Source organism: Acomys minous (assembly GCF_964271855.1).
Source record: "Acomys minous genome assembly, chromosome: 2".
NCBI lineage: Eukaryota > Metazoa > Chordata > Mammalia > Rodentia > Muridae > Acomys > Acomys minous.
This window is the reverse complement of record NC_140484.1, coordinates 131,920,683-131,945,716: the sequence shown is the minus strand read 5'-3', so window position 1 is coordinate 131,945,716 and position 25,034 is coordinate 131,920,683. Positions and strand designations below refer to the sequence as shown.

The following is a 25,034-nucleotide window of genomic DNA, read 5'->3' as shown; positions in this document are numbered from 1 at the left end:
CCCAGGAGTGAGGCTGCAAGAAGGAGCTCCCCTTAGGCGAATGAGAGAAGCTCTGGGAGTGAGCAGGTGAGAGCGCGGAGAAGAGCGGTGAGGTGACTGGGTCTGGCCTGGGCCTCCGGATGCACATTCTGGCCTAGTCCACCCATCTGTCTTCCCTCTCCTCATGCATTCCTTGCGTTTCTTTCTGAGCTGGGCCTTCAAGCCCGTGACTTCAGGCCTTCCAGCAGCAGCAGCAGCGGCTCCAGCCTGGCTATCTGGTTGACCAGGCATGCTGGCACTGCTGCCAGGGTGACCTGGCCAGGTTAGAGTGGGCCAAGACAGGGAAAGGCATTTGTGCTTCCTTCCCCCCCCCCACCCCACCTCCCTCCCCCCACCCACCCCTGCCAGGTTCAGATCTGCTCAAGGAGTGTGGAAGGCTATTGAGTTTAACATCTGGACTGAGCTTCTGGGAGGCCTTCTCGGAGGGCGCAGGGCTCTGACAGAGTGTTCATGCGCTGTGAATGCAGATCAAGACCCCGCTGGCAACAGGTGACAGGCATCTGCTGGTGAGGAGAGCTGAGGTTCAGAGGTAGTCCCCTCAGTTCTCTGGGGCCATTTGCCTTACAGGCCCTTGCCCCCTCTTCTTTAGGCGACCTCAGCAGTCTGCTCCTCTTTTCCCTTCCCAGTGGCATCCCTCCCCCCCCCCCCACCGCCCAGCCCCTCCCTACCCAGATGCTCCATTTGCTTCATTTCCTCTGGATATTTGTGCCCCCAAAGGAACTCCTCCCCCCACCCCAACACACGTACTTCCATTTCCTCACATTCTTCCAGCTACTGTCTAGGCATTTCTCTGGAGAGTTATACAACTGATACATGCGAACATAAAAAGATGCCCGCCATCATAACCAAGCCCTGCGTGCCATGCCACACCTACCTGGGTGGCCATCACTGAAAAGACAGCCCATAGTCTGTCAGAAGAGGTGGAGAGAGACTGGACCGTTGCTGGTGGCCTTGTAAAATGGCGCTTCCCCCTGGGCTCATTGAACAGGTCTGACCTGATGAAGGGAGGACGCTCAATGTCTTTCTCCGTTTGGGCCCTCTCAAACCTAGTCGAGCCACCCCCACCCCCCACCCCACAGCAGTGCCAGCATGCCCTAGGGCCAGGCCAACTAGGCAACAGGGCTAGCTCCAGCTGAGCCTGGAAGGGCTGCAACAAACAGTCCAGTGCTTTTCTCAAAGGGTCAAACACAGACCTGTCACAGAACCCAGCAAGTCCACTCCCAGACGTGTGTCCAAGAGAGCTGAAAGTGCGTGTTCACAAGAACCCCAAGTCCCCCAAATAGTCATCAGTTGATGAATGTGTAAACAAAATGTAATCTACACATACAATGGAGTGCCATTTACCCGTAGAAAGGAATAAAACACTGACAGATGCTACGGTGTTGAGCACTCTTCAAAATATTATGGAATTAAAAAATAATTAGTTCCAAAAAAAAAAATCAGTTCCAGATGACCAACCATATATTAGATTATTTTATTTATGTGAGATGTTCAGAATAGGAAACCCAGAGGGGCCAGGAAGTAGATTGGGATTTCCAGGAATGGGAGGTGACTGTTAGTGCTACCCAGCTTCCTGCCGTGGGAAGGACAAGTTTGGGAGCTGGACGGAGAGTGGTGATGGCTGTACAATTTTGTGAATGTACTGAAATCCGTGGGTTGTGAGCCTTAAAGGTTTTACGGTCTGTGAATTATATGTCAAATCAGACATTTTACTAGCTGGAGTCTGACCATAAAACAACTTAAAGGAAGCTTTGTTTGGGCTCATAGCCTGAGGGAGAAGACACACCTTGCAGGGGCATGCGATGTCAGGTTGTCCTGCAGCTACAGTGAGGGCACAGAGAATAAATGAATATTGGTCTGCTGGTGTGCCACCCGCTTTTCCTACTGTATTCAGTCAGCCCAGCGGATTATGTCACCTCATTCTAAGTGGCCCTTCCTTAGCTAAAGTTCTCTGCAACCCACCCTCATAGACACGCCCAAAGATGCGTCTCCTCGGTGATTGTAAATCCCATTAAGTTGACAATCAGTGTGAATCCTGATTTGTGTTGCTAGTTTTCAGGGCTGGAGGGATGGATTAATGGTTACAGGAGTGTACTGCGCTTGTAGAAGACACAAGTTCCGTTCCTATGCCCCACATGAGGTGGCTCACAAATGTTTGGAGCTCCAGCCCCAGGGAATCCAGTGTCTCTGGCCTCTATGGACATACCTACACACACATTGTTAAAAATAGTCTTGGGGATAGAAGGTTCTGGAGCATGCACTGCTCCTCCGGAGGTTCTGAGTTCAACTCCCGGCACCCACATGGCAGCTCACAACTGTCTGATGCTGTCTTCTGGTGTGCAGATGTATATACAAACAAAAGTGCCCATGTACATAAAATACATAAGTAAATAAATTTAAAAAAAAAACAGTCTTCAGGCTCCTAGGCACTATGTATAAGGAACACAAAATGTCCGCCTATGGAGGTTCAGGGTCTCAGTAGCTCTTTTTAAGTTTTCTTCCAGGAATAGAGATGGAATCCATGGCATCAGAGGTGTTCTCGGGCCTCCAGCAGGCCATGTGAAATGAAGGGAAACTAGCCTGTGGTGAGGGGGACGTGGAACAATGAAGGAAGCATCCCACAGGAAGTGGAGGGGGGTTGCCAGGAAGTGCTGGTCTCCAGCTGAAAGGATGCTGTAGAGTTCTGCAGACTGGACTTCTGTGGTTTCCACAGAAAGCCAGAAGCAGGAGGTCCCAGGGGAAAATAATGGGTGTGTTGCGATAGTTACTGTGTGAGAAAGCCACCATGGCAGTGAGATCAGGGGTCCCAAGCAGCTCTGCCTCCTGGGTCTGTTTATCCAGGACATACATTCTGAGTAGCTGTGTGCTTTGATGTATGACTTGCAGACATGACCGCTTGGCTCTGTGGCTACATACATGATGGTGTCCCATGAGGGCAAGAGGTATCTGCCTGAAAAAGGGAATGCCTTTATCCCTTAGCTCTGAGTTCAGCCTTGACTCTATCTCTAGCTTAAAGCCTTCTGAAAGACTACACAGCTCATACATAACTTGAGGGTGGTTGCTCCTGAGCTTGCTATGGCGGAAAAGGGGACTGCTTTTTAGGAGTGTACATAAAATACATATGTAAAGGTCTCCAACAGGAACACATGGGACTTGTGGCCCCTCAAGAATGTCCCTCCCAGGGGTCTCCGAATCAGAAAGGCTGATTGCCAGCCCCTCACAGCCACATGGGTCACCTTTTCTAGAAACAACTTGCTTCTGAAGTCAATTGGGGTCAAGGGCTAATATCTGGGATTTCATCTCATCACCTGGTTGGTTGTCCCACTTGGGCCCACAGGTGAGGGGCAGCCCCAGATGCCAGACAGGAACACCAAGGCCACAATGGGCACAGAGGACATATGTGAAAGCAAAGTCAACCTGGAGCCTCGGGAGTCCTGTGAGGATGCACAGCCCAAAGGGCTGTTCCGTAGCATCAAGGTATGCACTGTCAGTCGAGGCCCAGAAGGGGCCCAACAGTGTCCCACAGAGCAATGTGTCTGTCTTCTCATTTCCTCGCCTTGAGAGTGAGTTCCTGGATGGCTCAGGGAAACTCTTAGCTTGATTCTGAGCATAAAGTGAGCAGCTTCTCCTTGCAGAGGCTGATACCTGTTGGTCTGTAGATGATGGGGGGAGGGATGGTCCCTTTTGTCTCTCATTCCCTTGGAGAAATGGAGACAGGCCACAAAGACCTAAACTTCTGTGAATTCTGGCCCTCTCACTGCACAACAAGGGCCCTAAAGACTCACCCAATAGGTGTCAGAGCCTGTGCACGGTGACAATCTTTTCTGTTATTGCTTTAGTGACAAGGACTGAAGTCTAGGCTCACCCCAACCCTCAAGATCTGAATTCCTTCAGTAATCCTAGGAGGTAGGGTCCCTGCCCTTGTACTAATGAAGAAATGGAGGCTCCAAAGTATTGAGCAAACGTGTGAAGCTCTGGCCTAAATGCTCCTAGATTTCGGTTCTTTGAAGCAGGCTTTTCTTTCTCTAGGATTTCTGCCAGCTTTTTCCAGGAAGGCTGGGTTGTTTGGGGTGAGGTGGGGTGGGACAGCTTCGGGAAGTCAGAAGAGGGAGTGTCCCCCGAGAAACCCCGTGAGAACGGGTGGGAGTGGGGTGGAGATGGAGCTGGGAGAATCTTGGAGAACCTTCTAGAGAAGAGGGGTGGTGCTGTAGAACAGAGAGGGAAGTCTGGGCTGGAGAGATGGCTCAGCCGTTAAAGGCTAGGCTCACAGAGAGGAAAGTCCAACCCAGCCCCTGGGGAGATGAAAGGGTTGGAAGGGCTCTGATGTTCCTATTTGTAGTCAAGCGTGTCTCTGGTAGCACCCTAAGTTTTATCTTAGCTTGTCAACCTGAATGAGTCTCCGTGGGCTACTCCAGCTAACTAACTCTCTTTCTCTTTCCCTCTCTTCCTCCTTCCTCCCTCCCTCCCTCCTTCACTCCCTCCCTCCTTTTCCTCCTCATCTCTTTATTTCCTTCCCTCTTTTTTTTTCCCCTCTCATATATCTGCCTCCCCTGACTTTGTTTACCTCTGTTCCTTGCTCATCTTTTGGCCTCATTCTCCCTCTGACCCAAACTCTATCTCTGTCTCCCTGACTCTGATGGCTCACCTGCCCCCCACCCCCACCCGCCACCCCACTTCTCCTGCAGTTCTTTGTCCTGTGTCACAGTATACTGCAGCTGGCGCAGCTCATGATCTCTGGTTACCTCAAGAGCTCCATCTCCACCGTGGAAAAGCGCTTTGGGCTGTCCAGCCAGACCTCAGGGCTACTAGCTGCCTTCAACGAGGTACTGTCCCTAGATCCCCCCTCAGATGTGCGTGCTGAGGGAGCCCTATGCTCCCACCTCACTATTCTCTTTTCTTACACTATAAACATCTCCCCCATGCCTGCCTGCCACCCCCAACACTGCCTGCTCCCCACATCTTTCATAGCATTCCTCTCACAGCATCACAACCCTGGCCCAGGGTTGAAGCCCAGAAAAGCCTCCTCCTGCCTCCTATTGTCCCAGTAGGAAAAAAAAGAACCCACCATTGTGCCCTTAAGAGCCCTTTGCTAGGGTACATGAGATATTGTCTAGCTTGCCAGAGCTGGGTAAATATCCCCCGCCCCTGTGTCTCCTTTGTGTCTTGGGTCCTGTAGCTATTGGCTGTCCCTAGAAGGAATCACAGAAAGTCACATCTGCTGTCCCGGAGAGAGGCTTGAGTTACCTCCAGGACACCCTCTGACTGACCTTGGAGTGACAGGAGGGAGGGGTGACACTGCAGTGGAGGTCTGGCCCTAAGATGCTCTGGATCCACAGGCCCCTGCTTGTGGCCCTCAGCCAGGGCAGGGAGAAGCTGAGCCGTACCATTCGGATTTGGTGGAAATCAGTTCTCCTGGGCCCCAGCCATCTCTCATCAGATGTTGTCTGTCTCGGGGAAGGGAAGGCTCTTCTCACCCAAGCCCCATAAGACTTCTGAGAAATCCCCTTCCCTGGATAAGTCACATTCCTCTAGACTGAAGGCTTGGCCCAAAATGGCTGCACAGCATCCCATCCCCCAGAGGGGTCCCAGCAGGATCTCACACGTGGGGAGGGAAAGTCAGTCCATTTGGTAAATGGTAAGTGTCCCTCTAGCCCACAATCAGTACCTCACAAACCCTTGTTGATACGACCCCACACTCCCTTGAGACCCTGGGGCTCACCCACCCCACCCCTAGCTTTCCAGGATTATGAGTCTAAGACTTGAAATTCCAACCCTTAAGTCCCTGGTTTCAGACTTCATTAGTACCTCTCATTCTTTTAAAAAAATTTTTTTTTATTATTGTTATAATTTATTCACATTGCATCCCGATTGTAATACCCTTGTTCTTTTTATCTTCCTGTACCTCTCATTCTTGAGGTCCCTGGAGCTCCAAATCCCGTCCCTGCTCACCCTCCTCCAAAGTGAACTTGACCACCCAACTTCATCCTCGTTTTTCTCCTTTAAAAAGGCAACGAGGCCCTCCCCTGTCCTAGGACCCCCAAATCCTGCCATTGTAGTCTGTTGTGTTTGTTGATGAGATAGGGTCTCACCATATAGCCCAGGCTGACCTTGAAGATTTATTTATTCATTTATTATGTATGCAGTGCTCGGCCTGCATGTACACCTGTGTGCCAGAAGAGGGCACCAGACCACATTGTAGGTGGTTGTGAGCCACCATGTGGTTGCTGGGAATTGAATTCAGGACCCTCTGGAAGAGCAGTCAGTGTGCTCACCCTCTGAGCCATCTCTCCAGCCCCCAGGCTGACCTTGAATTCCCAACACTTCTCTTGCCTCACTTAGTCTCTGGAGTACGGGGATGGCTTAGAATCTCCACCCAAAACATATCCAGATGGTTCTGACCCAAACCAGCCAATCCGAAGTTGCAGATGCGAACGGTGACGTTAGCCACAGAAGGGATGGTATAGGCCCTCTGTCTCAGACTCTGCCCCACTTTACTTGTCATTTTGTCCCTTCACAGGTGGGGAATGTGTCCTTGATCCTGTTTGTGAGCTACTTTGGCAGCCGAGTACACAGGCCCCGTATGATTGGCTGTGGAGCTATCCTGGTGGCCCTGGCAGGCCTGCTCATGGCACTCCCACACTTTATCTCAGAACCATACCGCTATGACCGCAGCAGCCCTGGTAAGAGACTGCGCAAGAGATGACCAAGGAACTTCAATCCTGAGCATCAGTCCCTCCGCAGGCCCGCATCCAGGCTGGGCATCCCTGTCCAGGGTACCCATTAGTCCTCCCTACTTTATCCCAGTCTTCCTGATCCCAGTAGGGCAGAGGTGAAATCTTCTAGTCTTCTCTGGGCAAGGACCTGCATATATGTGTCTGGGTTTTTGAGGTAGGTCTGCTTTAGGCCTGGCACACAGAAGCTCCTTAGGGGAAGTCCGTAGAATTAAAAAAAAAAAAAACCCAGCATATTTCCTGGGTGCCGCACATAGTTTGTGTTTGCACATTTAATTTTTACAAGCATTCAAGACAGAGGAGCAGGCTCGGGGAACACATAGACACTTGGGAGGCAGAAGCAGGAATATATAGGGTCCTAGGCCATCCTTAGCCACATATTGAGCCAGGGGCCAGCCTGGGATGCATGAGACCCTGTCTCACAAAGAAGGAAAAAAATGTTTGAAGGAGTAGATGAATAAGGAAAAAAATAACAGGATTTTTAAAAGTTTTTAAAATCTATTTTATGTGTGAGTGCTTTATCTGCATGTACACCTGCATGCCAAAGAGGGAGTCAGATTCCAGTATAGATGGGGTTGTGAGCCACCGTGTGGTTGCTGGGAATTGAACTCAGGACCTTTGGAAGAATAGACAGTGATCTTATCTGCTGAGCCATCTCTATAGCTCTCAATAACAGGAGTTTGTTGAGAGCTCAGTTTTTAAAAAAAATGTCCCTTAGAGCAAGTGGCCTGAGTATTTACTGTCTTCTCATCTCACAGGCACCCACCCACCCATCCATCCATCCATCCATCCACCCACCCACCCATCCATCCACCCACCCACCTATCCATTCATCCACCCACCCATCCATCCATCCATCTACCCGCCCATCCACCCACCTATCCGTCCACCCGCCCACCCACCTATCCATCCATCCACTAATTCATCCATCCAGTGGTTTATGAAACAAATCTATAACACTGCCTACTCTACACCCAGCCCCTTGGGGAACTCGGTCTTCTCTCCAGGAGGCTCCCAGCCATGGAGATGAGACAAATAGACAGAAAACTTTAGCATGCCAATCTCGTCTCTGTTAATGCTAAGGCCTGGAGGTAGGACCATGAAGCAGACATATCCTGGAAAGTATGGGGTGGAGTGAGTATGGCAATTCTACACAGCACTTGACTGCTATGGAAATAGGGAGAGGAAGCCGTTGGGTCCACGGGTAGGGGAAGAACACTGATAGCTGGAAGGCACAAACAAGCTCTAGAGGGTGTGGCATGGGAGGAGAGGGTGTGAGCATTGCAGCAGTTGGGCGGGGCATGAAGAGGGTCCCCCAAAGTGAAGACATGCAGAGAACCAAGCTTGGTGACTCACAGCTATTGTCCTAGCACTCAGAAGACAGGGGCAGGTGCATTGTCACAAGTTTGAGGTCACCCTAGAGTACATGGTGAGTACCCCACTGCTCGAGCTGCATGATGAACTCTTGTTTCTTTTCTTTTCTTTTTTGAAAAATGCTGAGTGAGTATCTAGAGCCGAGAGGACAGTTGTCAACCGGGCATCTTAAGATGCTGAACATAATACTTCCTGTTTCTTTGCCCAGAACTTCCACTTTAACAGAGATTTCTCTGTGCCAGGCCACACTTTGCCCTCCCTGCTGGCTTTCTCCGCTCTGAGCCTCAGTGTTCACAAGATCAGCTCAAAGCTTGCCATGACTCTAAGCTCCAAACCGTCTCCCTGTTCTGACATGCACAGCTAGCTCTTCCCTCAGTTTGCCCTTTCTTCGATTATCATGCAGCTGCGTGACGGGACAGGCCATCATGCAAGACCCTGGAGACCCAGGGATGGTAAAAGCAACTGTGACCTCTAGGGTGACTATTGTATTTAATGTCTTCTTGGAACTGGACAGGGACACTGCTCACCACCCCATTAATGCCCTCAAGGGGCAGAGGTCATCACTATTGCCTCAGGGCCCCGGGGCCAAAGAGGGAGATTCGAGCTCAGGCCCATAGCTAGGACTATACCTAGACCCCACCCAGAACTATTCTGCATTTGAGCTTCTTTCTAGTGTCTAGAGAACATCAGTTCTGAGAGACTCATTTGAGAGGTGAGGACCAGAGAAGCAAGGGTCACACAGAGGGACAGCTACTGATGACAGCTACGGATAACTTTGGTTGCTTGGTTCTTTCCAGTCCCTGGGTATGACTCTCTGGGTCTGAGTTAGCTTGACACCTCTGAGTCCCTGCTGTCACAAAAAGAAAGCTGCACTGAGAAGGCCACTTCACCAAGTTGGGGATAATAATAGAAGTTTGCTCACCAAATATTGGTCAAGGAATAAATGTCTGGTACTAAATTAAGAAAAAGTCCTTTCCTGCACTCTGGTTCCTGAACTGACACAGCTCCTTTCCCAAAATGAATGCCAAGGACATTGGACCCCTCCTGGTCTGGGGCCTTCCTGCTTCTCCCAGCCCTGCCTGTAGCCCTGACCTGACCCTCCTGTGACTCGGTATTTGGAACACCTCATTTCACCAACACTGGGCTCTTTTGAGGCTCTGGGTGTGTCCTACTGTGAACTCCCCCAAGAATATCCTTTCCTCTCTTCCTTTCTGGAAAAAAAAATAACTTATTTGTCATTCTCCACCCAGTTCAAATTCTACTTTGTTGTTGTTGTTGTTGTTGTTGTTCACTCCTGCCCCTCCGTCCAAGAGGTGCCACTGTCATGACCCTTCTGAGTGCCTTTGCTCAGAAAGGTGACCTGCAACAAGTTAAGAGCAGAAACCAAGGTGAAGCCAAGCCACAGGGCCCAACTAGTTGGCAAGTGTCTGGTCAGCGAACCTCCTTAGGTTTTAAGGAGATCAAGTGACTTATACCCAAGCACTCAGAACAGTTCCTTACAGTTGGTGAGTATTGTTTGTCTTCACTGTGGTCATATTTCTTACGGTCCTCTCTCAGAAGATAGGTCACAGAACTTTGACTCGTCCCTGTGCCTGCCCACGACTGTAGTCTCAGCCTCCGCCTTCTCCAATGACAGCTGTTCCAGCCACACAGAAACCAAGCATCTGACCATGGTGGCCATCATGTTCACAGCACAGACGCTGCTTGGCATTGGTAGTGTGCCTATACAGCCCTTTGGTATCTCCTACATTGATGACTTTGCCCATCATAGCAACTCACCTCTCTACCTTGGTAAGGATGGTCTCTCCCCTTAAAGCTCTGGCGTGGGGCCAGGCCCAGGCAGGAGGAAGAAAGGTCCAGTGGGAGGATGGGCCAAGAAAAACCTGGAGAATCCTTAAAGCGCTCCCCAGCCCTGACCAGGAGACACGGCCGTTCTTGCTGTGGAAGACTGGGTAGGCAGAGAGGCAAAGACACCCACTGAGGGTGGTCACAGACCTGCTGAGAGTACACACGGACCCACTAGGGATGGGTGGGGACCCACTAAGGAACGCAGGGACCTACTGAGGATAGGCAGAGAGATGCTGAGGCGAGGTGGTGCCACAATATTCTCACCATGGCTTTGTATTGCAGGAATCCTGTTTGCAGTGACCACGATGGGACCTGGCGTGGCCTATGGGCTGGGCAGCCTCATGCTACGCCTTTATGTAGACATTGACCGGATGCCAGAAGGTGAGCCTGGAGTGTTTGTTCATCCTCGGGGACACACACACTCTGTAACTCATCACTGGTCTTACAGAAGGCAAAAAAACTAGGAACCCATATGGGAGCCCCAGCGGCAGCACTGACTATGGATAAGCTTTGACTCAGTTTCCTCGTGCTTGAGATAATCTCTATCCTCCTATCTCGTGTGACTGTCACCAGAATCTAGTGGAGTATCAGAGATTAACTTTAAAGTGCCATCTTTTGAGGAGCTGTGCCCTCTCTCGCCATCCTCCTTTGTTGTATACCCTCCTTGCCCCAGGCAAAGACATACTATTGACAGATAATAAAAATATATTCTCAGCCCATAGGGAGGACTGTCTTCAGAGGGGAAAGCTTCCTAAGACCAGGGCTGAGAACTTAAGAGCTGGGCTCACTGACTGGCGTGTTCCCTTGGGCCTCTTCCAACTGAGACATGGCCTTGGGGACTTGAAAGATCCTTTTAGCCAAGGCACTAACTCAGGGTCTAAGAAACTTCTGGAGATGTCATTAGGGAAACTGTACTCTCAAAATCGGCTAGAGGTCAGAGTGGGCCACGGAGTCTGGCTAAAGCTTGGTCTGAGGTTGGTGAGGGAGCTGTGTAGGGGCCTGATAGCACTGGATTCCTGCATGCACAGGAAATGGGGGTGTGGGGGGTGTTCTGTTAGAGCGGGTTACTGTGACTTCTTAGCTGCCGGCTTGTCACACCAGCCTATGAGTGCCAGGTGTGCCTTCTGCCGCCTACTGCTCAGAAGTCCTGTCCCTCACTTGGGGATTTTCTAGCAGGTCTTAGAAGCCAAAGACAACACATGTGTGGGCTATCCTCTAGCTTTTTCCCGTGGGTTACCTAAGCCAGAACAGGCCTGGACAGTTCTGCACAGCCATCACCAATGACAACTCTGTCCCTGAGAGAAAGGCTCTGAGAGTTGAGGTGGCCTAGGTTTTCCCAGCCACCTCCATTTGGGAGGAAGTATGTGCTTTCTGTCACCGTTGATAGCATCTTGGCACATAGGGTAGATGGTGCCTCCCAGCCACCTCCCAGGTCTGTCTTTCTTCATGGAGGATTTGAAGGCTGGGTGGTTCCTGCCTGCTGCAGGCACAGACTAGCATGTGTAGGAAAGGAGCCAGGCTTTCTCCAGCTTGGGATCAAGGCAGGCAAGAAATAAGGAAGGCATTGAGTGCCATCAGCAGAGAAGCCACACCCATCCCAGGATCTGCTAAGTGCCAGCTGTGCTCCCTAGCATCTGCCCAGAGAGGCTCAGGAGCCAGCACCTGAAGAACAGGCTGTGTGAGTTGCTGGCTGGTGTTAACCTTTGGGAACTCGTATTTTTATAAAGTACCTGTGATGCTGAGGTGTTGTGTGACTTCTCCCGGGGAGAAGTGAGCAAACGTCTTTTCGCCCCAGATAGGGCAATGATGACAGACCAAAGAAACAATTCCTCCTTAGGCGAACTTGGTGACTTTACTGGGGCCACTTGCAGAAGCGTGGGGGACTCAAGGGCATCACTGAGAGGCCCCCGGCACAGTGCAGGTGACAGCACGCTGCATCCCTGGAGCTCCCTGCACAACTTGCAGATAGTCCCACCACAGAGGCTTCCTCCTACCCAGAAATTGCTTGCTGTTTTTATAACCTTAGAGAAGGGCTCTGCGGCTCTTGTAAGTTTCACTGCCTCCTGAGTTCCCTCAGTTCAGAGGAAATAGCTACCCAACGCGAGGAGACTAAGGAAAGGTGTCCCCACTTTAGCCTTCACTTTAGAAGTTTAACGGGCAGTTGTGCACTGTGTTCTAATTAAGACAGGTGAGGGACCAAAACTATGGGACAGGGCTTGTGAAAGGAACACGTTTGATAGCCCCACACCCCTACGCCCCTGACAACTCTGTGGTCTCTTGAAGCAGGTCTTCTGTTAAACAGTCCCACTTTTTTTTAAAAGATTTATTTATTTATTTATTACATATACAGTGCTCTGCCTGCACGTACACCTGCACACCAGAAGAGGGAACCAGATCTCACAATAGTTGGTTATGAGCCACCATGTGGTTGCTGGGAATTGAACTCAGGACCTCTGGAAGAGTAGACGGTGCTCTTAACCACTGAGCCATCTCTCCAGCCCACAGTCTCACTTATTTTAAACATGGTCTGAGGACAGCAGCAACCCCGCCTTCATTTGATTCAGTAATAACACTCCGTCTAATAGTGGAAATTGCGATAGGCGTAGAAACAGCAGAGGAGGAACACGTAACTATAAAACCTGTGAACATTAAGGTGCTTTTGGGGTCTGTCTTTGATAGATTTTGTTTGTTTGTTTGTTTGTTTGTTTGGAGTCAGGGTCTCATGTAGCCCAGACTAGCTTCAAAGTCAGTGCTTAGCCAAGAGCGATGTTGAAGTTTTAATCCTACTGCCTCTGCTTTCCAAGTGCTCAGCTTGGATTTTAAATTTTTAATTAAATTTACTTGTTTTAGATATATGTGTGTATGTATACATATATGTGTATATATTTGTATAGATATTATATGTATATATACATACATTATATATGAGATATATATATATATATATATACATATATATATATATTCTGTACAAAATTTCAACTCCCAATGCTATTACTATCTGTATGTCACAGTGGGAGAATCTGAGACACAGAGCTTAAGTAGCTGGCCCAAGATCATAAGTTATCACCTGATTCCAGGGATCCCCCCAGTATTCCACCAGCCTAGGGGTTGACGGTTCGCAGGAGTTGACATGGCAGCCAACTGTGACACTAACATCATCATCGTTTTCTCTTCCAGGAGGTATCAACTTGACCTCAAAAGACCCCCGATGGGTGGGCGCCTGGTGGCTGGGCTTCCTCATCTCTGCCGGACTGGTGGTACTGGCTGCCAGCCCCTACTTCTTCTTCCCCAGGAAGATGCCCAGGGAGAGACACGAGCTTCACTTCAGGCGGAAGGTCTTGGCAGGTTCGGCCTTGATTGTCAGAAAGGTAATCGCTCTTCATGTACCGGCCCGGCTCGGGCTCCAGATCCCACGGTAATGCTTCCTAGGAGGCTCATCCTTCCTGAGCAGGAGCCATTGCCCCTCCCAACAGACCCGCACAGTGACCATCATGGGCCCCGTCCATGATCCAGGAGATGTGGGGCCAGAGGGAGAAGGAAGTGATTTGCCTGAGTTCATTGAGCATGCCAGGGAGTCCTGGGGTGAGAACACAGACTTGCTGGGGTCACTTAAAGATTTTGGAAATTCTTACCATGCTGGAAGATCCTAAGAAGTGGAGGTTGTAGAACTTGTAAGAGTTCCTGAGAAAGCAGGGTTCCGAGCTGGACATATAAGGACACCAGCAAGTACAGAGAAGAGAGCTGAGGGATGCTGGGAGCAAGCAGCCTCAGCACAGGCTTCCACAGCAGACATGAACCTGGCCCGGACAGATGCAGCGACAGGGCTAAGTATGCACTGAGCACTCTGGGCAAGGCTCGTGGGAGGTTTTGCCCAAGGTCAAACAACTCAGAGCCGCAGGAGCCACCAACCACAGGGCAGTATAGATGATTCTAAACCAAGGACTCCAAATTTTCCTTCTGGAAATTCACAAAATTCACACACAAAAAAAAAATATGACGCCTAAAAGACAAAAAGTTGATTCCAAATGACAAAAGCAAAACAAACAAAAGCTTTTTTCTTTTCTTTTCTTTTTCTAGTACTGGGGTCTCAACCTCTTGGGTTTTGCTCATGCAGGGCAGGGTCTACAACACAAAGCTATGTGTATCTGGCCCTGGAAATGAGTTTTAAACGTTTGTTTTGACAACATAATTTCAATCTCATCAATACTTTTATTATGTAGAAACTTGACTACGTTCTGAGGCTTCGTGTGTTATGTTTTCTCTTTTCCCAAGAGTGTGAGGTGGTTGCTATATAATTCTAATTGCAAGAGGACAATTTATAAAAATCCTGTTGGATGTTCTGCATCGAGAGGAATTCTGCTTCCTGAGGCAGCCCAGTGCTTCCAGGAGTGTTTGCTGCTGTGTGGGAGAGGACCTCCTTCTTAGAACAAGAAAGTTTGACCTAGGCAGTAGACCTGAAAAGGCCATTTTTTTTCCCATCATTTTTTTTTAATTGAGGGTCAATTTTTAGGATGTGAGTTTGAGTCTGTCTAAGCCCTAGGCCCATAAGCCCTATTGAATCTTATCAACCACCTCACCCCAGGGCCAAAGACAGCTCAGGTTGGGACAATCAGCAGGGGCCAGAATCACAAAACCTTTGCTAGCTTCAAGCCCTGAGGGATGGGAGCTGGAGAGATGGCTCAGCAGTTAAGGGCACTGACTGCTCTTCCAGAGATTCTGAGTTCAATTCCCAGCAGCCACATGGTGGCTCACAACCATCTATAATGTAATCTGATGCCCTCTTCTGACCTGCAGGTGTACATGCAGGCAGAGCACTGTATACATAATAAATAACTAAAGAGAGAGAGAGAGAGAGAGAGAGAGAGAGAGAGAGAGAGAGAGAGAGAGAGAGACCTGAGGGTATCCTTGGAGGGACAGGAAGCAAGGACTGGTGACCAGAAAGAGGTGTAGAGAGAGAGGCCACTGAGGCCACAACAGCCATGCTGGGAGCAGGCAGGCAAGCACCAGTGGGCAGGGAACAGGAGAGGTACAGGCTCTGTTGCCCTGGGACAGAACTTGCCCTCAAGTGCTTATTCTGCAGTGGCAGTTCCTGGAGACAGCAGATGATTGGACTGACAGTGCCTGTGCTCGCTCGGAGGGTGGAGAGGGTTTAGAATCTCAGTTCTGCCTAGCTTGGGCCAAGATTCAAATTCCCGGAATGTGGAGGGGAGTCCTTGGAAGGAAGAGTGTCACTTAGGAGGACAAGAAGCTATAAGGCTGATGACAGGTACTCCGAGTCGGGCTCTATATTTGAACAGAGAACACTAGGCGTGGTGGCTGTCTGCTGGACTGGCTAACGGGTCAGCCCCGAACCTCTGCAGCAAGTCACTCCCCCATGCTTGCTGTCGTGTATGTGTGTGTGTGTGTGTGTGTGTGTGTGTGTGTGTGTGTGTTACATATAAGATGCCGAGGTCAGATTCCGGGAGCACTACCCCACTGCCTTAGGTTCTGAGAATGTGCAGTCCTGGCTGCTGCGGTTCCCGGAGCCAGCTTTTGAGAGCTATGTGCCGTGGGAGCCTTGCGACACTGGTCTTGATTGTGTGCCTGTCTGGCTGTCTGCATCTGCCTTGTCAGCTTGTGGGGTTCTGGGAGGGGAGGAGCTGAGTGGTTCTTAAGAAAAGATTGAAGGCTGAGAACATGGTGATCTGGTTTCCAGCAGCTCTTAGGCAGTAAATATTGATGTGGGAGGAATCAATCCTCTGCCTCCGCCTCCGCCTCTGCCTCCGCCTCCGCCTTCTTGAGGCCTCCAGGGCCAGCCATGCTTCTTGCAGTAAGGTTGACTGGCCTGGCCCACTAGAGTCACTAATGAAGAGCCTAGGGAAGGGGATGCACTGGGTGAGATTGGCTGCTTCATCCTCCGTGTGTCTCTCCTGCAGGTCAAAGCCAGTCTGTTTGGGAAACATTTTCAAGCATCTTCTCAAGCAGACTTAGGGCCTGGGACCTATATGTCCAGGAAGTGATGGTCACATCAAACAGTCCAGCAAACGTATTACTGCACATAGTTGCCTGGTGCTGACATCTCCCATGTTTCCAGTACCATGGCTGGGTCGCTGTTGTCATCACGCTGTACAGCAGTCCTCTTGAACTTGTGCCTCCTGTGTATCTGCAGTCTGTATGCTCCCTGCAGCAGCTCCCTAGTCTCCTGCCAGCCCCTGGGAACCGCTGCACCCTTAGTCTCCTGAGTTCCAATTCCTGAGACTCCACCTACAAATAGCTGTCTGCATCTGGCATCTTACACGCAACACTCCGTATTCATCCACAGTCCCGACAAGTGAAAGAATTTTGTTCCTTCTTAAGAATAGCACTCACTCACTGGCTCAGCGGTTAAGAGCACTGACTGCTTTTCCAGAGGACCCAGGTTCAATTCCCAGCACCCACATGGCAGCTCACAACTGCCAGTAACTCCAGTTCCAGAGGATCCAACACCCTCACACAGATGTACATGAAGGCAAAAGACCAATGCACATGAAATAAGAGGAAAACAGTAAGGAAAAATAGTGCTCACATGGTCTTCATCCATTCATCTGCTAGTGACTGTTGTGAGACACTCAGGTTGACTGTGCATCTAGATAATTGTGAGTAGTGCTGCAGTGAACATGGGCACGCAGCTTTCTCTAACACTAGACATCGCTGATCCATCTGCCTACTGACCTTTGAGAGTCTAGGAATTAGAGCTAGGACTGTCTGCATGCTAGGCAAGCCCTGTACCACTTGACTAGATCCCCCAACCCCCATTTTTACCTTGAGCTTTTTCTTTTTGAGACAAGACTCTGTATTCCAGGCTCATTATATAGCCAAAGAGGACCGTGAACTCCTGAGTCTCCTACCCTGCCCCCAGCTGTGTGGTGGGAACACAGTCATCCATCTTATGCAGGGGTGGGGCTTGAACCCAGGACTTCATGAGCGCTCTGCAAGCACAGTACTGGCTGAGCTGCGCCCCCAGCTTTAGTCTTTGTGAGGCACCTCCATACTTTTTGGCTTGATGGCTCCACAAATCCACATTCCCACCAGTGGTTTGCAAGGTTCCCTCACCTACAGCGCCTCACCAGCCCTCACCTTTTGTCCTCTTTTTACCTGCTGCTCTGACTGGAGTGAGGCAATGAACCACTGTGTTTTTTATTTGCATTTCAATAATCTCCCTTCCATTGTATCCTGGAGAGAGTTTGAGGAGGCTCCCACGGAAGCCAGGTCTGGTGATAAGTAAAATGATAGGAATTAGGTTAGCGTGTATTATGTTCTTCACATCACTCTGCCGGGCCCTGTGTGTGCACTATCTCACTTAATCCCTAGTGCCCGTCTGTGCTGCAGACACAGCTCCAATGTTCTGTTTACCCTTCAAAGACTTGAGCCGCAGAGAGAGATTAGCGTGGTCACACGGCTGATAAATGCCACCGAGGTTCAGTCCCAGGAAAAAGCCATTCCGGTGCACTTTCTGAACTGATCAATGAATGAAGATGAAAGAATGGCAGAAACATTAAATAGGAGCAAAGGGTCCATGGAGTGAGAGAGAGGCTTGTCAACACCTGAGTGGACAGATCAGCTGGAGGAGGACAAGTGAGCCACTTATTTGACTCAATGCCTCTGCTGGTCTGCTGCAGGACCCCCACTAGAAGAAGCTGAAGTCCAAGATGCCTTGGCCCTCTGCTCCAATTCTCTGCCCCACCCCCTCAGATGGCCACCAGCTCGCAGATAGCTGTGCATGTGACTACTCTCTATGATGACACAGGTGGGCACCGAGAGTGACAAGGAGTTCATTATGAGCTGTCAGCCCATCCCTGGCTCCACAGCACTGGGACCTAGCCCCCGGATGAAGCCTTATAGGACCTCAGCTGTCCCCAAAGATAGCTTCAGGATGGCTAGAGGCCCACATCAAGTCCTATTTCACAGCATGTGTGTCCTGTGGACTTGCAGCCGTCAGCACCAAGCCATAAGAGAGGAAGTTCTAGCAGGCTTGCTGACCTGGGCAAACCGCAGGCCAGATGGGTCACCCCCAACCCCTGCTTTGGACAGCACAGTGCTTCCTGTCTGAGGAACCCGCTATTAGTCAGCAGTCCTCAAAACAGATGAGGGTGGAAAGGTAGAAAGAAATTGGGGCAGTGGGAGCTCTTGATACCTCTAGAGTAAAATCCCCATCCCTTCATCTGGCCACAGCCCACCACAGTCTGGCCACACAGCCCACCACTTTTCCTGGTGCTACTGGCTTTATTCAGGTTGCAATGGTACCCAGTCTGTTCTGACGCAGGCTCTGTCCACCTCCATGCCTCAGGTCATGCTGTACCCTGCTCCATCACCTCTCCTTCCCAGCCATCCTCTTCTGTGAACACCTGTTCTAACACCTCCCCCTCACCACCCAGGCAGGTCTGTCTCTCTCTTCTGTCTCCAAACGCCATGTCCTTTTTCACAGCATGTGCCAGGGGTACCAGAGAACCTGACTTTGATGTCCTGCTCTACCACGTCTCCTCGGTGACATTTCCCACCGTGTTGTCCTCCACCAACTGAGTGCGGACAGACAGTGCCTAGAGTGAAATGACAGGGAGATGTGACAGTGCAGTGAACCTCACAGGGATGTAGATGCAAGGGGGAGGTAACACTGTGACCATGGCACGAAGCTCACAAGATTCTCCTTGCTCCCCAAGGGTGAGGCTGCCCCTCCCTGGTGAGAAATGTGGGGAAGTTGACAGTCTATACCATCTTCTTCTTGTACTCCTGGCATCTTTTCCTCAGCTGTCCAGGCCCTTACCCTGGCTAAGAAAGAAAAAGTACCTTTGTCTATGACAGCATGTCCAAAAGAGGTTATCAAGCGAGTGGGGTGTGTGTGTGTGTGTGTGTGTGTGTGAGAGAGAGAGAGAGAGAGAGAGAGAGAGAGAGAGAGAGAGAGAGAGAGAGAGACAGGCAGACAGACAGACAGACAGACAGACAGACAGACAGAGACAGAGAGGCTAAAGTCTCTAGTAGCTACAGTCAAAAGTCAATTAAATTTATTTTAATAATAAAATTTAGACTGGGCATAATGTCACAGGCTTGAAAGGCCAGCGCTTGAGATGCAGGAGGATTAGGAATTTGAAGTCAGCTGTATGTGATAACTCACTCCTGTAATCCCAGAACTCTAGCAGCTAAGGCAGGAGGACAGCCATGAGTTTAAGGCATGGTAAGCTCCAGGCCAACCTGAGCTATACAGTGAGATTCTGTTTCAGAAATTTTAAAAGGAGTTTGAGGTCACCTTCAGTCAGCCTGGACCACATGAGACCTGTCTCAAAAACAAAAGCATATATACATACATTCTACTATGCTAAAATATTCTAATTTGGGCATAAAATAATATAAAAAATTTATTCCTATATCTTGAAAATAAATATATATTTTATTGGCTGTATCTTAAGCGCTTAGTCACTGCATGGGACTAGTGGCTGCTGCATTAGCTAATGTGGCTACAGCAGGCATGTCCAACCTGCAGCCAGAGGCCACTCTAAGCCAGGATAGCTGTATGCAACCCAACAGAAATCCTTGGGTCTTAGTTGTACCACTTTCTAGCTGTGCGATGCCCATTCTCAGAGCAAGTTTGCTCTCACGGGAAGAGGCTGAGGACTCCTCATCCCCTGTTCTTTGCAGGTCCCAAGGATAGAACAAGCTCACACATGTGCAGCCTTGAGCCCACACATCTGAGGCCCAGCATGTCCTGGTGTCTCTCTCAGTTCTGCTAGGCCCTGGGGAGCTCTGTCAATTAATGCGGGACTCTGGACCATCCTAGTATGAGGGCTGCCTCCAAGTGTGACAATACTTGGTGCTTCTTGGTTTCCTCTTGCTTTTCTTACTTCCCTTCTGAGAGCTTGGCATCGGCCGCAGCAGCTGGTTAGCGCCATCTCCAGTTCTTTGTTCAGTGGAGATTGATCAGATATGATTTTGCTTCAGGTCCCTGTAGTGAGTGAGTACCACAGTTCAAGCAGAGAACGAGATAAACACAATGCCTGCTTATGGCTTATGCAGAACCCTGTCTAGCCGTGAACAAGACAGACCCAGAGCAAGCTTTGACTCAGACTGAAGTGTTTGGAAAACAGATATTTATTTCATCTCTATAAACATCTATTTAATTTCTATTCTGAATCCCCAGTCTCCCAGATAATTCTGAAAGTCAACCTTATTCTTTCTCAGGGCTCCCCCACCAAGATAAAGCAAATCTTGTGATACACTGTCCTCACGCACCACAGAGACCCCAGCTCTACCTACAAGGCAAAGTATCAGCCAATCCTGGTCACTAAGCCAGTGCTCACCTGCCACTCTGGCCCATATGGTTCCCCTTAGCATGCTGGGAACAGAGGCGGCCTGGCCTGGCCAGCAGTTTGGAAAGACTGCCTCTCTGTGCCAGGTCTCTGAGGTACAGGGCTCCCTGCTACTAACAGAAGCTACAGGCTGCTTGTTGCCCGCCTCATACTCATTTCCTGTCGCTGTCCCGCTTCTGTTCTTCATCACTGAGAGAATGGCAAAACCCATTAGAGCTTTCTGCCCTGCCACCACCTCTCCCCGCCAAAGCCAGGCCAGGAAACGCAAAGCTGTGCCCGGCTAAAACGTAAGAAGATGGAAAGGCAAAGAGCCCAAGGGAGATGTCGTGACTGGATTAATACTTGAATGAATTGTCAGGTTTTGGCAGCCAGTGCAGGGAGCAAGACGGGGGAGACTAGACAAGGGTTCTGTGATAGAGAAGGCTGTGGGCCCTGAAATGGGAAAAGCAGGCATTAGATTCTCTTGAAAAATGAGATAGGAAGCCGGAGCACGGTGGTTAACGCCCACGATCTTGCCACACGTTGAAGTCATCCTGGTATACAAAGTGAGTCCCAAGCCAGTCAGAGTCACAAGGTATGCCTGTCGCAAAAAGAAAAGATAAGCGAGTTGAGAAAGTGGCATCAGTCTCAACCACTGAGAAGCCTACTCTCTCGGCCCACAAACTTAGTTCCAGAGAACGGGCTTTGCCTTACACTGGGCCAAAATCTTTTCCCTCGAAGTTGCTGACTGCTGACTCTGGCCTCAGCCTACCTAGAAAAATATAATAACATCAAACCTGCAGGTACGATAAGGTGTGTATCATGTTGGGTAATAAGAGTAGCAAAGATGTTGCTAAAGGTCATGGTGACATTGACGATGGGTGCTAGTGGTGGTGGGACAGATGACCTTGGTCATATGTTCCAGTTCACTTTCCTGTTGCTGTGATAAACACCTCAAACAAAAGCAACTTGGAAAGGAAAGGGTTACAGTCCATCCTTGAGGGAAGTCAGAGCAGAAACTCAAAGAGAGCAGTTCCAACAGGTGTCCTTCTGAGAGTGATATCATGGAAGAATGCTGTTCATAGGGTTTGCTTCCAGGCTCATGTTCAACTACTTTCTTACGCAGCCCAGGCCCACTTGCCTAGGGATAGTTCTGCCCACAGTGGGCTGGTCCCTCCTACATCAATTGGCAATCAAGAAAATGACCCACAGACATTCCCATAGGCCAATCAGATGGAGACATTGCTTTAGTTGAGGTTTCCAGGTGTGTGGAGTTCATAACCAAGATTAGTCATCACCTGGTGTCAACGGCATTGATAATGATGTCTGCAATGGAAGTATTATTGGAGACTGCAGTGGTCCGCAATGGCAGTATTATTGGTGAAGACTGTGAGTTGATGATGTTCCTTTTGGTGACATTAGTCATTTGGTGATCAAGATGAGGTTTGTGGCATTGATTGACACTAATGAAGATTATTAAAGACGATGACATTATAGTCACAATGTTGGCTGTGATTCTGAAGGTAGAGGTAATCATGATCATGACAGACAGGACAGAGGCAGTGACAATCATATTATGATAGTATGATCGTGAGTAAGTCGGTCGTCTAGCTGGTTGTGAAGATAGTGCTGAAATGAATAGGAAGAGTAGGACTGACTATAACTGTGGCTTTAGTGATGACTGTCACCAGCGTCCTGTTTCATTTAGCATCTTAATGGCAACATGTTACAGTTTAACCACAAGAGTTACATTCTGTCTTTCAAATCCTCTTGGTGAGTACCTAGAGGGCCAAGAACCAATGGAATGCCTGTAGTCTATGCTCCTGATGAGGCTCCAGAGCTCCTGGCCCCTCCCTATCCCAGAGTTCCCCCAGCCCTGCCTATCCCACTGCCATATCTGAACAGGGTCTCTTGCATCCAGCTGACTGGCCTGGCTGTATGTCTTCCCAGGGTGAGGAACACTCCTCTCAACAGGAGCCTCTAAAGAAAGAGGCTGGATTGGCTCAGATTGCCCAGGACTTGACTGTGGTCCAGTTTATCAAAGGTAAGTGAGCCCAGATGAAAGTGGAAGGAGAGGACTAGAGGTGCCTTTGAGATTATACAGAACATGGTCCCCCCCCCCATTCCACTTAAAGCCTTTCCTTATTAATTAGTCTGCTTCCATAGTCAGCCTCTCATGAGTCCAGACACTCCTGGAAAGTTCGGTCATCAACCCCTCTCTGCAGGGGTCCTGATGTCCATCACAATCTTTCTTGTCCCTCTAGGTCATGTTCAAGAACCCTTCTGTCCTCTAAATATGCCTGGCTCCCACCAGGGACAAGCCTACATGCCTCCAGGCTCTCAGCATCCTTGGAGCATCTAGCTCAGCTCTGCCTTGTCTTTGCTCGTCCCCAGCCATAAGTAATGAGCTGCTGAAGGTCAATGCTTGTGTCCTTCATCCACTTTCCTCTAAGCCTGGCAGCAGGAAGCCTTGAGTAAATTCTCATTAAATCTCCAGGCTGAGGCATGGGTAGAAAGCCAGCGATCTGGTTGGGGTTTGTTGATGTTGTTGCTGTTTTGTGGGGGATTTGCGGGGGTGTTGGGTTATTGGTTGGTTGGGTTGGGTTGGGTTGGTTCTTGGTCCTTGCTTCTCTGTGGGCTTAGTTTCCCAGGACAATTTCTCCATATGGTAGGAAATAGACTCATTGACAGAAACTTCATGCTACCCTAATCCTGACACCAGGAAATCAATCAGTCAGTTCCCGGAGCCCACAGTGGGATTAGGCAGCATTTTATAAAGAACTCAATCCTGTGGACACTGATTGAGTACCTGCTGTGTGCCAGGCAGACAAGTCAAAAGGCCTTGATGTAAGGCCTGCCAGACTCTGGTCAGTGTACAGTCTTGGACACTGACTCTAACCTGAGTTTCCTCATATAAAAATTGGGCTGGTAATACTTCCTTTGCCTTTCTCAAGCATTAGTGAGACTGTCAAGTAGCATGAGGTGTGGACAGACAGCACTGTCTACAATTTTTAAAAACTGCCTATGTAAAGTATATTTTTCCTATGGTCACACCTACCGTTTTGTTCTTATTCGTGCTTGAACAGTAACTGGACCTGCTGTGGTTTAGGATGTCATTATCCGAAGGTGAAGAAGAAAATATCTTCACCAAAGATATTTTGTAGCAGGAAAGAATTGGATCCAATTCTTTCCCAGTTTTCTAAGATTTGTTGGGGTATCTATAGTCTAGCCCCCCAATTTTCCAGCATTCCCAGGAGAAGAGAATATCTGAATTCCATGGGGACTGGGCCTAGAGACAGTAGCATGCCTCAGGTCACCCCCATAGCTTAGAGGAACTTATTAGTCACTACTCTGCCTCCTGCTTGGAGAGCAGCTGGGGCTGGTTACACAAATTAAATCCTAGAGCTGGTGGTCCAAGCCAGCTCATCTCAGGACCATTCGGTTTCTAGAGGATCCTAAAGGAGCTGGCGACTGGGCTGTGCATAGGCCTTGTGGCTGGTTAGCCAACTTGGCCTCTGGACAGCAAAGCTCTACATGGACCTGGCTTTGACCACCTGCAATCATGGGAGACGCAGAAGGAGAAGTAACTCTTGGGGAAGCAACCCCTGACTGAGGAGGTCCTTGTCTGACGGGAGCAACATGGTCCAGGAGTTAGGAAGAGGCCTGTGACTTGCGGGCTGAAACAGCACTAAACTGAGGGCACATCTTGTCTGTTTTAAAAGGCTAGCGCCTGGCCTCTGAGCTGGGCAAGAAGCTGAGTTGAGGAAGGTCCTGCAGTGTCTGCTGGGGAGACCTTGGGCTGAGTGAGGGAAGCCCTGGCTTAAGAGGAGGCTGAACCCCTGAGCAGGAGGCAGGCCCGGGAATTCCCCTGCAGGTAGCTAAGGCATGGTCCTGCCCTCCAGGAATTTTCCATCCCTTGTGGAGAAGGCTGTAGCTGCTGGGGAGAGGTGGGGGATGGGCTTACAGTCCACTGCAATGATGAGGACAGCAGAATGAGCAGGGTAAAGAAGGAGCCCTCTGAAGCAAGGCTGCCAGAAAAAGACAGGAACAGAAATGGGAGGGGAAGGAGAGAGAGTGGGGTCTATGGTAGACGTGAAGAGAGCCTGGCCTTGCCCTGGCCTCTCCAGACAAACCTGAGTCAGTCTCTCTCTCTCTCTCTCTCTCTCTCTCTCTCTCTCTCTCTCTCTCTCTCTCTCTCTCTCTCTCAATCTCTCTGGGCCCCACTTTGCAATGAAGGCCAAGTGATAGAAAAATCTCTTAGCTCATATGGAACTTCAGATGCCCTGGGCAACGGGTGGAAAGAGGGAGGAGGGAAAAAGGAGGAATGGAGATCAGGAGGGGAGAGAGAGAGAGAGAGAGAGAGAGAGAGAGAGAGAGAGAGAGAGAGAGAGGGATGGAGAGAGGGATGGAGAGAGGGGAAGGGCTGCAGCAGCTGCCTGGAGTGAGGTCTAGGGTCACCTAGCCCAGTCCAAATGCCAGCTGAATAGACCCTTTGGAGGCGAGGGACTGGGGACTTGGAGGAGGCATTTCCACAGCTGTAGCCCCTATTCGCCCTTCCAGGGCTGACTTTATTTTCTGCCTCCAAAGGAAACAGGCCCATCCCATGAGGATAGGGGCCAAGCTAGCCTGCTGACAATGGCAACAACCCTCTGAAAGCAGACAGGACGTGTCTTCTGTAACACAGGGACACAAGCTTTGGTCTGACAGGAATAGAAGGCCCTCTCGCCTGACCTCCATGGCTGTC

At 49.8% G+C, this 25,034-nt stretch overlaps 1 protein-coding gene across 3 annotated transcripts in view; it reads left to right on the top strand.

Annotated features, from left to right (window-relative positions):
- SLCO2B1 (solute carrier organic anion transporter family member 2B1) overlaps window positions 1–25,034 on the top strand; it is a 48,093-nt gene that overhangs the window by 11,995 nt on the left and 11,064 nt on the right. The window contains exons 2-8 of one of the 3 annotated variants that reach the window (XM_084773993.1): window positions 3,377–3,516; window positions 4,725–4,862; window positions 6,557–6,719; window positions 9,705–9,935; window positions 10,275–10,373; window positions 13,173–13,363; window positions 22,241–22,334. In XM_084773993.1, coding sequence (XP_084630119.1) covers window positions 3,377–3,516; window positions 4,725–4,862; window positions 6,557–6,719; window positions 9,705–9,935; window positions 10,275–10,373; window positions 13,173–13,363; window positions 22,241–22,334 — 1,056 coding nt within the window. Of the gene's footprint in view, window positions 1–3,376; window positions 3,517–3,611; window positions 3,654–4,724; window positions 4,863–6,556; window positions 6,720–9,701; window positions 9,936–10,274; window positions 10,374–13,172; window positions 13,364–22,240; window positions 22,335–25,034 lie in introns of those variants that run through there. The other 2 variants (XM_084773992.1, XM_084773994.1) reach the window with 2 other exon arrangements.